Below are 12281 nucleotides of genomic sequence, written 5' to 3' on the forward strand. Positions count from 1 at the left end.
GTGCTGCTATGCTTCTATGGAGTGACTCAAAGTTTTAAGTCTGTTCCTATTATGAAGGTTAAGCAGAGGGTCACATCTAGTGTATTTTTGGTCACTATGAAAAACTGCTGAAAAGAGTTTAGGATTTAGAGGAAATCTGGAGTGGATGTATTTTGTGCTTGGTGTAAGCACAGAGTTGTATGGTCTATCAAACACTAGCATCGAGATAAATACAGCATATGCCATAAGGAGATGGAAGAGTAACACCAAATGCTGGGTAGAGATTTGGATTCTGTTTGTTTGTCTAGTTTTTATGCTTTACTTTGTCTTGTTAGGAATTAGTCTCTATTTTTATATCCTTTTCTCTACAGTTCATGCATATTTTTAGATTAATTGGATATTTATTATTTCACTGTTATATTAACTTTGATTAAATATTACATTATTCTTTTAATAGTTTCACAAAAGGAGAAAACATGCATCCTTGACTCATTGCTTCCTAACAGATTTGATCCCTTTGACCACTTTTCTAATACTGCTAGAACCGTAAGACCTCGAAACTCTACTTAATCCCAATAACAAGGTTTTGCAGTTATTGATGGCAGGCACTTGTGTTATTCATGTAATTTAAAGTCTATAAGACATTCCAAGCATAAAATTTATATTTACCCCTGGGTTTACTAATTCCAGTGTTGTTAATTCCCTCTTACATTTCCATTTATTTTTTCCCCATCTGGAATCATCTTCTTTTACCAAAAAAAATCTTACCTATTTCTGTCTATTAATATGAGGGTTTGATGACAAATTCCCTCATTATCTTTTGTCAGAAAACATCTTTATTTCACTTTTTTTAAAAAAATGTCTTTTATTTCCATCAGTTTTTGGTGAGCAGGTGGTATGTGGTTACACGAGTAAGTTCTTTAGTAGTGATTTGTGAGATTTTGATGCACCCAACACCCAAGCAGTATACACTGAATCTGATTTGTAGCCTTTTATCAATCATGCCCTTCAACCCTTTCCTTCCAGTCCCAAAGTCCATTCTGTCATTCTTGTGCCTTTGCAGCCTCATAGCTTAGCTCCCACTTATAAGTGAGAACATACAATGTTTGGTTTCCCATTCCTGAGTTAGTTCACTTAGAACAATAGTCTCCAATCCCATCCAAGTTGCTGCAAATGCCATTAATTCATTACTTTGTATGGCAGAATAGTATTCCATCATACACACACACACACACACACACACACACACCCCATATATATCTATATATCATATATATGATCATACATATGATCATATACGGGGTGTGTGTGTGTATATATATCATATATACCATCATATACCACAGTTTCCTTATCCACTCATTGATTGATGGGCATTTAGGCTGGCTCCACATTTTTGCAATTGTGAATTGTGCTGCTATCAACATGCATGTGCATGTATTTTTTTCATATAATGACTTATTTTCCTCTGGGTAGATACTCAGCAGTGGGATTGCTGGGTCAAATGGTAATTCTACTTTTAGTTCCTTATGGAATTTCCATGCTGTTTTCCATAGTGGTTTTACTGATTTACATACCCACCAGCAGTGTAGAAGAGTTCCCTTTTCACCGCATCTACACCAACATTTATTATTTTTTGATTTTTTGATACTGGCCATTCTTGCGGGAGTAAAGTGGTACCACATTGTGGTTTTGATTTGCATTTCCCTCACCATTAGTGATGTGGAGCATTTTTTTCACACGTTTGTTGGGCATTTGTATATCATCGTTTCCCTCACCACAGGTGATGTGGAACATTTTTTCATATGTTTGTGGGGCATTTGTGTATCTTCGTTTCCCTCACCATTAGTGATGTCGAACATTTTTTCATATGTTTGTTGGGTAAATCTTCGTTTCTCTCACCATTAGTGATGTGGAGCATTTTTTCATATGTTTGTGGGGCATTTGTGTATCTTTGTTTCTCTCACCATTAGTGATGTGGAGCATTTTTTTCATATGTTTGTTGGGCATTTGTATATCATCGTTTCCCTCACCATAGGTGATGTGGAACATTTTTTCATATGTTTGTGGGGCATTTGTGTATCTTCGTTTCCCTCACCATTAGTGATGTTGAACATTTTTTCATATGTTTGTTGGGTAAATCTTCGTTTCTCTCACCATTAGGTGATGTGGAGCATTTTTTTCACATGTTTGTTGGGCATTTGTGTATCTTCGTTTCCCTCACCGTTAGTGATGTGGAGCATTTTTCATATGTTTGTTGGGCATTTGTAAATCTTCTTTTGAGAATTATCTACTCATGTCCTTAGCCCACTTTGAAAGTAATTAATAGATGATGTGAACAAATGGAAACACATCCCATGCTCTTTGATGGGTAGAATCAATATTGTGAAAATGACCATACTGCCAAAAGCAATCGACAAATTCAATGTGATTCCTATCAGAATACCACTGTCATTCTTCACAGAACTAGAAAAAGCAATCCTAAAATTCATATGGAACCAAAAACCCACATAGCCAAAGGAAGACTAAGCAACAAGAAAAAATCTGGAGGCATCACGTTATCTGATTTCAAACTATACTATAAAGCCATCCATAGTCAAACAACATGGTAGTAATATAAAATAGACAGACCAATGGAACAGAATAGAGAACCCAGAAATACACCCAAATACTTAACAGCCCACTTATCTTCAACAATGCAAACAAAAACATAAAGTGGGGAAAGGACACCCTATACAACAAACGGTGCTGGGATAACTGGCAGACCACATGTAGGAGAATGAAACTGGATCCTCATCTCTTACCTTATTCAGAAATCAACTCCAGATAGATCAAGGACTTAAATCTAAGACCTGAAATTATAAAAATTCTAAAAGATAACATCGGAAAAACTCTTCTAGACATTGGCTTAGGCAAAGACTTTATGACCAAGAACCCAAAAACACATACAATAAAAGCAAAGACAAATAGGTGGGATTTAATTAAACTAAGGAACTTTTTGTATGGCAAAAGGAACAGCAGCATAAACAGACAACCCACAGTGTGGGAGAAAATCTTCACAATCTACACATCTGACAAAGAACAAATATTCAGAATCTACAAGGAGCTCAAACAAATTAACAAGAAAAAAAAAATCTTATCACCTTCATTTTTGAGGGATATTTTTCATTCAGTGTAGAATTTTATGTTGACTTTTTTTTTCTCTCTCTCTCAGTAATTTAACCAGGAACGTGTTGGCTTCTGGCTTCCAGTGTTTCCATGAAGACATCAGCTTTCACTCTTACTGTAGTTCTCGCTGGGCTGTGTTGGAGAATCAGTCTACCCCTGGTTCTCTCCTAATCCTCAGGCTTAATCGTCCTGTGCCTTTGATTGAGAGGTCTTTGTTCCTCAGCACTGAAAGATGACAGCAGCTAGCCCTGTGTTTCAGAGCTCCCAGCCTGGCTCTGCAACCTTGTGCCCCACACAATTTCAAAATCCAGAAAAAGTTTTAAGATGAGACTGGCCACATGCTGGAGGCCATCATCACCCCTGCCAGGTTCTACTTCTGAAGCACCTCTGTCATTGTAGGAGATTTCATTCTGCTTTTTATAAACTTTGGCCTAGGACACCCATCACCCATGCAGGTGAACAGCTAAACGAGTGTCCCTTGTGGACGATGGCTGTGCATTTGAGGATCTACAAGTTTCCAATTTGTTTCTTTAGTTCCATGCAACTCCAAAATACTATGTGGTTTCTCTTTCTTCCAGTAAAAACTCTCTGGATCTGGGGAAATGCTCAGAATTGGCAAGTGTCCCTGGGGGCCGGGGGGAAGCAGCTGGTAATTATCAGTTCACCTCAAAAAGCTTCACTCCATTTGGAATTCTCTCCTTTTGTCAGAATTTCCTGATGTTTTAGAAAAATGACTCTTTTTTGAAATTTTTACAACGGGAACAATAATTTGCTACAGCTATCTGGAAGTGGACGTTCCTCAGTTTTTTTCTAAATAAACGAATATGAAGTTGTGTCATTTAGGAAAGATGGTGTCTCAAGAAAGCTTGGGGAAAATAATCCGTTGACATGGTAGCAATATTCTTCCATCAGCTAAATGTTGTTTCCTAATCTGGTGACATTGTTTTCAGAGATCACTACTGTATGCTAAGTGTGTGCCAAGGAACATAAATATGAATGTTCCATGTCCGCACTAATGAGACTGAAGGGAATGTAACCAGCACAGCACACACTGGTGGAGGATGACGGAGGAGCTGGCACACACTCCTGGACAAACATAGAGAGATGACTGTGGTCCCATTCAGAAAAAGAAGGGAGGAGGAACGTGGTACAGAGGACTCTAATCCTTAGCCTGTATCAGATCCTAGATGACAATAGTTGGGTTAAGCAAAGTAGACTCACAGCTAAAAGCATATCTTCTTTTGAGAATTGTCTACTCCTGTCCTTAGCCCACTTTGAAAGAAATTATAGATGATGCCAACAAATGGAAACACATGGACTCTTGGGCCAGGCTGCCAGGATCTGTCATTTTCCATGTGGCTTTGGGCAGATTACCTGTCTGCCCTGTTCCTGTTTCCTCATCTGCAAAATAGGAGTACCCACTTTACAGGGCTCTTAAGAACTGACGAGTTAATGCCTGGAAGGTGCTTAGGAAAGCACCTAGCACATGTGTAGCCAAAGTGTTCACTAAATAACCTGATTTCATGCTCGCTACCACCACCCTGTCTTGGCTTCCTCCGCTGAGAGGAGAAGCAATCTGCCCAACAGAATTTCTCATTTCCAGGTCATTCTGATGCAGCCCTAAAGACTGGAAAAAAAAAAAAAATCCTTCTAAGGGGCCCACTCTGCTCTGCAACTCACTCTCTGTTATGTCTAGAAATTGCTTTAGGGACTGAGTAACCATAGTCCTCTTTTCTACCCTGAAGCTCTTCTTTCCTCTGGTTGTCTGTCAGTTCAACTGGGGAGGCTCCTTTTACTAATAACCAGCTCCAGGACTCTAGTTACAGACTCGGAATATGGGTTTGACCTTCATGCTGTAAACATCGTCTCCTTGATCCCAGCCTTTAAAATCCTCTTTCTTGGGGAAACAGTAGGCTCAGGTGTTGGTGTTAGAATTGGGTCTGGAACACTCACTCCCTTTGCTGCTTTCAAGTGACTGTTTTCTACATAAGTGCATCACCACTTGTGTTCTGTTTTATTTTCTCTCATTTTAATGGAGAGGGTTGTGATGAGATAGAAGAAGTGCTGGAATAAAGTAGTCGGTGCTTTGGAGGTAGGATGAGTCATCTCATTTCCTCTGAATTCTCCCCAGTATTCCCATTTGGATTTCCAGAATCTCATTTAAAAAAAAAAAAAAAAAAACCAGTATACTTCCTTAGAATTGCCAGAAACATTGATATCTGCAATGTCCAGCTGCTACAGACTCCTGGCAGCTGGCAGAAGAAGGGTGACCACAGCTACATAGCCAGCTTGTCTTGTGCCCTAGCTGAAGTCAGGGTAAGCTTGGTCTGCAGGGTGTCTCTCTTCAGGGGCCATAGTGATGCAAGATGATGTAGCCAATACAGTTACATGTTTTGATGCTTCCCTGCAAAGGCCCATAATGTTCCCATCTTTGAGGGCTCAGAGTCTGAGAGAGTACACAGTTGCTAATTTAGCTCATTGCTTTGTCTCACTGCCACCAAATAGAGCAGGCAGGTAGATACCCCAAAGAGGCTTCAAATATTCTCAAGCACAGCTAGCCTGCCTTGAATGAGCTCATTGGATATTTTAGTGACTGCCTTTTGTAACACCTAATGCTTGAAAAAATTTTCTACATGAGTGTGGTGTGATTATGTATTGTCTATGTATGGGCCCCCATGAGTAGGGGTGCATCTTTGGGTCCATGCCTTATGGTCGGAAATGAGGTCATGTAACCCTAATAGTCATGTTTGACTATTAACTATGTGGACAGATGGAGGAGCAGCTCCGAGGATGGAGGGAAGCTTGAGGAAGCTCTGTTAATAGGAGAACATCTATTATGGATAGAAATTAAATGAAGAGAAAGTACAAGTTGCCATAAGAATGAACACAATAATCGAGGGCATAGGTCAAGCAGACATTTCATTCTTTCTTGCAGCCTCTGGAGGTGCAGCTCACATTAACACGCTACCTAGTTCCCAGTCTTTTGTTGCAGTCATCGCCTTAACTCAGCAATTCATAGCCTCCCTAGCCCAATGCTGTTTCCAGAGGCAGCAGTGCATGGAGACTGAGGAAAGAGGCTGCCTCTTTCAGCGCCAGCCCTGCCCCTTTGTATCCAGGTGTTGCTATGACACTTCATACTCATTCACAATATTTGCTGCTACCTGTTTTTTTCCCCCTCTTCCTCCCACAGGTAATCCATCAGCTGAGGCTCTCAGAGAATGAAAGTGTGGCCCTGCAGGAACTCTTGGACTGGAGGAGAAAGCTCTGTGAGGAAGGACAAGACTGGCAGCAGATCCTGCACCACGCTGAGCCCAGGGTACCTCCCCCACCACCTTGTAAGAAGCCCAGTCTTCTGAAGAAGCCGGAAGGGGCCTCCTGCAACAGGCTGCCGTCTGAGCTCTGGGACACCACCATTTGATGCAGCCTGAACTACAGACTCACAAAATAGAACTACCTACTGATTCCAGGCTACAACAACAGAAGGCTGCCTTCTGACACACGCTGGGTCTTCCCTCCACGCATTTAGACAAAAAAAGCACAGGACACAGACACTAAATATATGAGATCCCGTGTGTGTGTGTGTGTGCGCGCATGCGCGCGTGTGTGTGTGTGTATTCTTTCTTATCCATCTCGTGGTGATACACTCTGATTTTCAGGCTCCTCATTTATGGCTCTGTGCTACCCCTAGGTAGCGAGAGAGAGGCTGGGAAAAGGGTGGCCACAGAGGGAGAGTAGCAGAGGAAAGGAGCAATCCATGCACACCCTGTACAGTTGTTTTTCTACGGTTCAACAGTCTGTTTATTGTACTTCCAATGGTTTTATTGTAATACAGTATACGGGACATATATTTTATTTCTTTGTAGGTATTTGTGTTTTATTGGTATTGTAAACCTGATAATTATTTACATGTTTATTACTGTAATTTTATAACTTTATGCAATTGGTGGTGCTTCCTTTCTTCAAAATACAGATTTTAAAAAATAATTTCTAGATTATTTTTTTTCCTCCACAGTCCTTTTTTTTAACCTAACCCACCTGAAATCTTGAAACTACATTGTTGTTTTAGCTTCGCCAGTGTCACCCCTTGCAAAACTATGAATTGAGTCCCATGTTTTGGGTGTTACTCATGGATGAGGAGGCTGTTCTTTCCTATGCGCTGTATTTCTGGATAAGTGGATTGTGCACCCTTTAGTTCAATTTCACCTCCCGACTTCAGCATAGATCACAGGAAATCACATGGCACTTAGTTAAACACGTATGGCTTCAAATCCATAGCTGGTAGTGTAAAATGGTCATATTCATTCAAAGGTCTACACAGTACAAATGAGCACGCTGCCATGTACTGTTTTGAGCAGTAGGGACTGCATCGCACAACGTTCGTCCCCCAGGACTTCCACTGCATGATTCCCTCGCTGTATATCCTCAACCCTCCCATAATGCAAGGCCTTGTTCATTGATGTGCTTTCGTTGGCTGTGGGAAGTTCTGAGCAGTGGCTCCAGACCACCTTGTCTTGCTACTTGGAACTTTTTATTCATACCAGCCTTTGAAAAGTTACTGTGCCAATAAAGAGGTACAACTGTGTTCTTCTATTGCTTTTGTTGTTGTTATTATTGTCTCCCATTAAGTCTTGTGTTTTCTGGTCAGAGAAGTAGGGACAATGAAGTCATCTCACCCAGACTCCCTTAATGTGGGGGCCATAGCATTGTGCAAACTTTAGACACCAATGATGTGTTTTACAATACAGGCTTTATGATGATTCCGGTATGGTGAGACCATCAGGTCCAGAAGGGAGTCCCGTTGAAAAGACGGCTTGTTATCCTCAGAAATCCCAGAGAAGGGGCCACATAGTACCATCAGAGGGCCACACCAAGGTCAGCCAGGAAGCAGAGGGCATGGGGGAGCCCTTTATTTTAGTCTGCACAACACTGGGAAAAGACAAAGCAGGCATAGAACTGGCTGCTTTGAGAAATGTCAGTGGGTTCTGGGGTGCGGGAACCACCCCTGCCTGTCTGGGACCTGGCCTTGAGGTGATTAGGGTGGGCAGAGCGTGGCCTGGAATGACAGCCCTATGAGAACCCACAGGGGAGACTTACTAGCGATGTGGGCTCTAGATTGATTGCCTTGTCTTTGAAAATCATGTTCTGGGGTGAGTCATCACTATCTTTTGGACATGGCTAACCCTGGGAAGGGCAGTTCCTCCAAGGTCAGCAGGGCCCCAGATGCCAAAGCATCGGAACACAGCAAATAAAAGCACATGGTCAATATGTAGTTACTGCAACGTTACTGCAGCCACCCAACGAAGACAAGGAAGTGTTCTGCCTGACCTCCAGCCTGATGACAGCCGAGCCCCACTCCCTGGCTATTTCTCACCTTTGTCCCTTCTGACTTCCAACCCCAGCCAAGAAGCATCGGAAGAAGCTGACTTTCCCTTGATACATGACTTCTTGGGCCGTGTTATGGAAATAGTAGGCACTTAATGATCTTGGTTGAATGAAAACTTTGAATTGCATTCTCCTTCCCACAGTATATTCAGGCCAGGGTCAAAAATAAACTGCTCAAGCATTGCACATTGCAAGAACTTGCTTTAAATGTTCACTGAGCATTGTGGTGACTGTGTGAGGTGCTCAGCCCATATGATTCCTAAACTGGCTATTTTGGTTAGGGCTGCTGTAAGAAATTGCCATCGGCAGGGCAGCTTCAACAACAAGCATGTATTCCCACAGTTCTGAAGCCTGGGAAGTCCAAAATTAAAGTTTCTGCAGATCCTGTGTCTGGTGAGGGCTTGCTTCCTGGATTGCAGATGGCCATCTTCTCATCATCCCCTCGCATGTTCAGAGAGGAAGGGGAGGAAGCACCCTCTCTGGTGTCTCTTCTTACAAGGGCATGAATTCCATCACGAGGACTCTGCCCTCATGACCTAATCATATCCCAAAGACCCTGCCTCCAAATTCCATCATACTGGGGATCAGGGTTTCAACAGCGGAATTCTGAGAGGACATAATTCAGTCCACAGCACTGACATATGCCTGCAAGGTAATCTTTATCATTTTTGTATTGATACTGAAATTGAAACTTACAGCTTTAAGTAGCCCATCAGAATATAAACTCTCATCTTTATGATTCCAATGCCCATGCCATTTTAATTTGATACACAGAAATTGCCAACTTACTGTATCAAAATATATCTGAAATGAGGATGCATGACCATTGCAGGGAGACCCTACATGAAGTAAGGAAGTCACAAGCCACATGTGTATCCAAACCACACACCTCCCTATTAACCCAAGTCGAAGCACTGGGGCCTGTGTTGTTGTTACGTAAACCTTATAGTCACCTACTAGATTACTATGAACATCATGAACATGAAATATTTAACCTCTCAGTAGTCCCTCTGCCTCATTTAAGGTTTATTGACCTTCAGACACTAGAAGCCAAACCACTTGTAGATAGATTCTTTAAACGTGATCTTCTAAATCAATGTAGACAGACCTTTCAAACACAATCTCCTTAATCAGTAAGTAAGCTCTTTTGTGTTTGTCTGGTTTCTCTGCTGTGGAAAGAGATTGCAGCTGTCTGTTGTTGGTCACTACATTAGGACCATCTGATTGTGCCTGTTCTAATTACATGATATAAAAATCAGCAGAGGCTCAAAAGCATTAATAGCCATGACAGTAGTAATAGTATTAATAGTCACAATAATACGAAGTCCAAGCCTTGTGTGGATGAAAGTTACTCTCAGAATGGCTCTCTAATGATTATACTTTGTCATGAAAATAAAGAGGTACTATTCTGGGTGATAAAGCACTGAATATTATTCCATATAAGCAAGATTTCAGCTTTTATGTGTGTTTGCAAAATACTTAATGGTGGTATTTTAATTGCCATCAGACCATAAGGTATGAATTAGGATATATTATTGAGGCTTCAACCTTATGTTCAGCAATATAATTGGTATGAATTATTACCCTATGTTCAAACACTGCCCACTACTATTGCTTTTTTTAAAAAAATTATTTATGAGAGCTCTCTAAAAACCACTATCCAAATGTTTATAATGAGTTAAAATGATTTAAAATGTATTTTCCAGGATGGAAAAATATATCATCACTATTCTTAAATAGTGGTATCTAATTTAGTAGAATTACGCTTATATAAATCTACTCAATAAAAGCAACAACCAATTAAAATCTAAGATTTATGAATGGACTTCACAAATAAACATTACACAACTTAGACAAAAGGTATATTACGAATTCCAGAGTCTGAAAGGACGGATGAGCTTCTATCAAAATTCTATTGCTGTCAGTTTCCAGCCAGACATCAGACTCAACTCATATCACAATAAAGGGCATGAGGGTATTAAGTAATAACGTTCTTCAGTAGGACACAATTCACCCATTGACCATCACTTGGAACTGCTCATTTTTTTCTAATCATTTAAATGTAGTTTTTGGTGAGAAATGAATGGAATTGATTTCTATTTCTCATCAGGAAACTTTCAATAAAAAAGATTCTTAAATTAGCTAGAGAAAAAAAAAAAAACTCTGTTCCAAGTAAACATTTAGTGTAATTTTATTACATTTTTCAAATTGTTTTTAGCTGCACATAAAAATCCATATAATGAAGATGAAAGCAATTAAATTTCTATTTACTGTGGAATAGTGAGCTCTGTGTGATGCTCATGGGTTCCCAAAACAGTAGCGCTGCTTTCAAAAAACTAAAAATATCATCTCCACCCCCATTTTTCTTCCTTTACATCTTATTCATAAGCAATGACTTTATAAAATAAATTCTACTACCAACAATGTTCTCTGCTGCAAGGCGTCCACGTGAGTTACAAAGATACCCATTAGATAGCGAAAGGTTGTAGCATGCTGAGTTACAGACTGGGAAGAATAATCTTTGTAGTTTTTTTCACTTTACCTAAGTACTCCAAACCCCTGGGATGTTCTATTATTGTGGTTTCAGTAAGTTTCTCTAAAATCCAGGATGCTTTATAAACTTTAAAGATGATATTTTTCAAAGGATATGTCTTAATAGGTGCCTATAATTCATCTCTATCACCTGTTCTAATTTCTCAGATCATTTTCCAGGCTTTTTGAAATGTACTTATACTTTAAATATCATTCGTGTGTGCTTCAATATCAGCACAATATAATCTGAATTTTATGTAGTTTACTGGATCATTATAATGGCAGAAGAAAATGTTGATGTCCTCTCATAAGAAAATAATTAAAGGTGAATAAATCTATGCATTCGTTTCTATTGTTGCTTTATAATAGGAATGTATCAAATGTGTCTTTTCTTTCCTTTGAATTAGTCATGGGACAGACACCCTGCATATCTGCCAGCTTGCCTTTCCCTGTAGCCCCAGGGAACAAGCGCTGCTTCAAAGGAAGGCCAGCGAGCCTGCTCAGATGACATTTTCCTGATGTCACCATTTGACTTCTGAAGTCTAAAGAAAATGAAAGAGAATGAAACTATTGATAAATTCCAAGGGAGGGGGGGATCAAAGCTCTAAAGAAAAATGGAATAAAAAAAAATTCAATTTGAGTTTTTGATCTTTTAAGATTTCAACAAACAAAGGGGTTGGAGGTCTGTGATCTAAAACAATTAATTGAAAAATGTATACATTCTGTCATATTTGAAGAGAGATTTTCTTTCCGAACTTTATGATAAATTGCATTAGACTTTTGTGTGGCAATAAGAAGAGCATGGCCACCCGACCAACACCCTATTACTCTTCATCAATATTATTGTTGAATAAGATAATTACATTTAATATCACAAAGCTAGTGTTTTGGACACTTTTTAATACAAATAGGTCATCTATATACACGTGTTTTGTAGGGGAACTAGTTCTTCAGACAATTATACATGCATTTTGTGGTTGGAGAACTATTGTCATCCCCTGGGGCTTAGAAACTGTTACATAAAAGGATGACCGTCTATATTTTTAAAAGCAAGTTTCCCAGCAAAAGAGAAAAAGAGGCCACAAGAAATCCACCAAGTCATGGTCTCAGATGCTCAGGGTGTCAAGGGTAAGGAATGAGGAAATTAGAGGTGACACTGTCTCATTACTGATGTGTTTTTATCCCATACCAAGAACTCTTATTTTTCAGCCTCAGAAGGA

The 12281-nt window shown here is 39.9% G+C and overlaps 1 protein-coding gene across 4 annotated transcripts in view; it reads left to right on the forward strand.

The window, feature by feature from the left end:
* Positions 1-7737, forward strand: part of MYO16 (myosin XVI) — a 574351-nt gene extending 566614 nt beyond the window's left edge. For all 4 annotated transcript variants that reach the window (XM_021929768.2, XM_021929769.2, XM_003914068.5 and 1 more), the window contains one exon: positions 6338-7737. In XM_021929768.2, the coding sequence (XP_021785460.2) occupies positions 6338-6565 (228 nt within the window). In that variant the 3' untranslated portion in view covers positions 6566-7737. The remainder of the gene's footprint in view (positions 1-6337) is intronic.
* Positions 7738-12281: the final 4544 nt, after the last annotated feature.

The sequence above is a fragment of the Papio anubis genome, chromosome 15, assembly GCF_008728515.1.
Source record: "Papio anubis isolate 15944 chromosome 15, Panubis1.0, whole genome shotgun sequence".
Classification (NCBI taxonomy): Eukaryota; Metazoa; Chordata; class Mammalia; order Primates; family Cercopithecidae; genus Papio; species Papio anubis.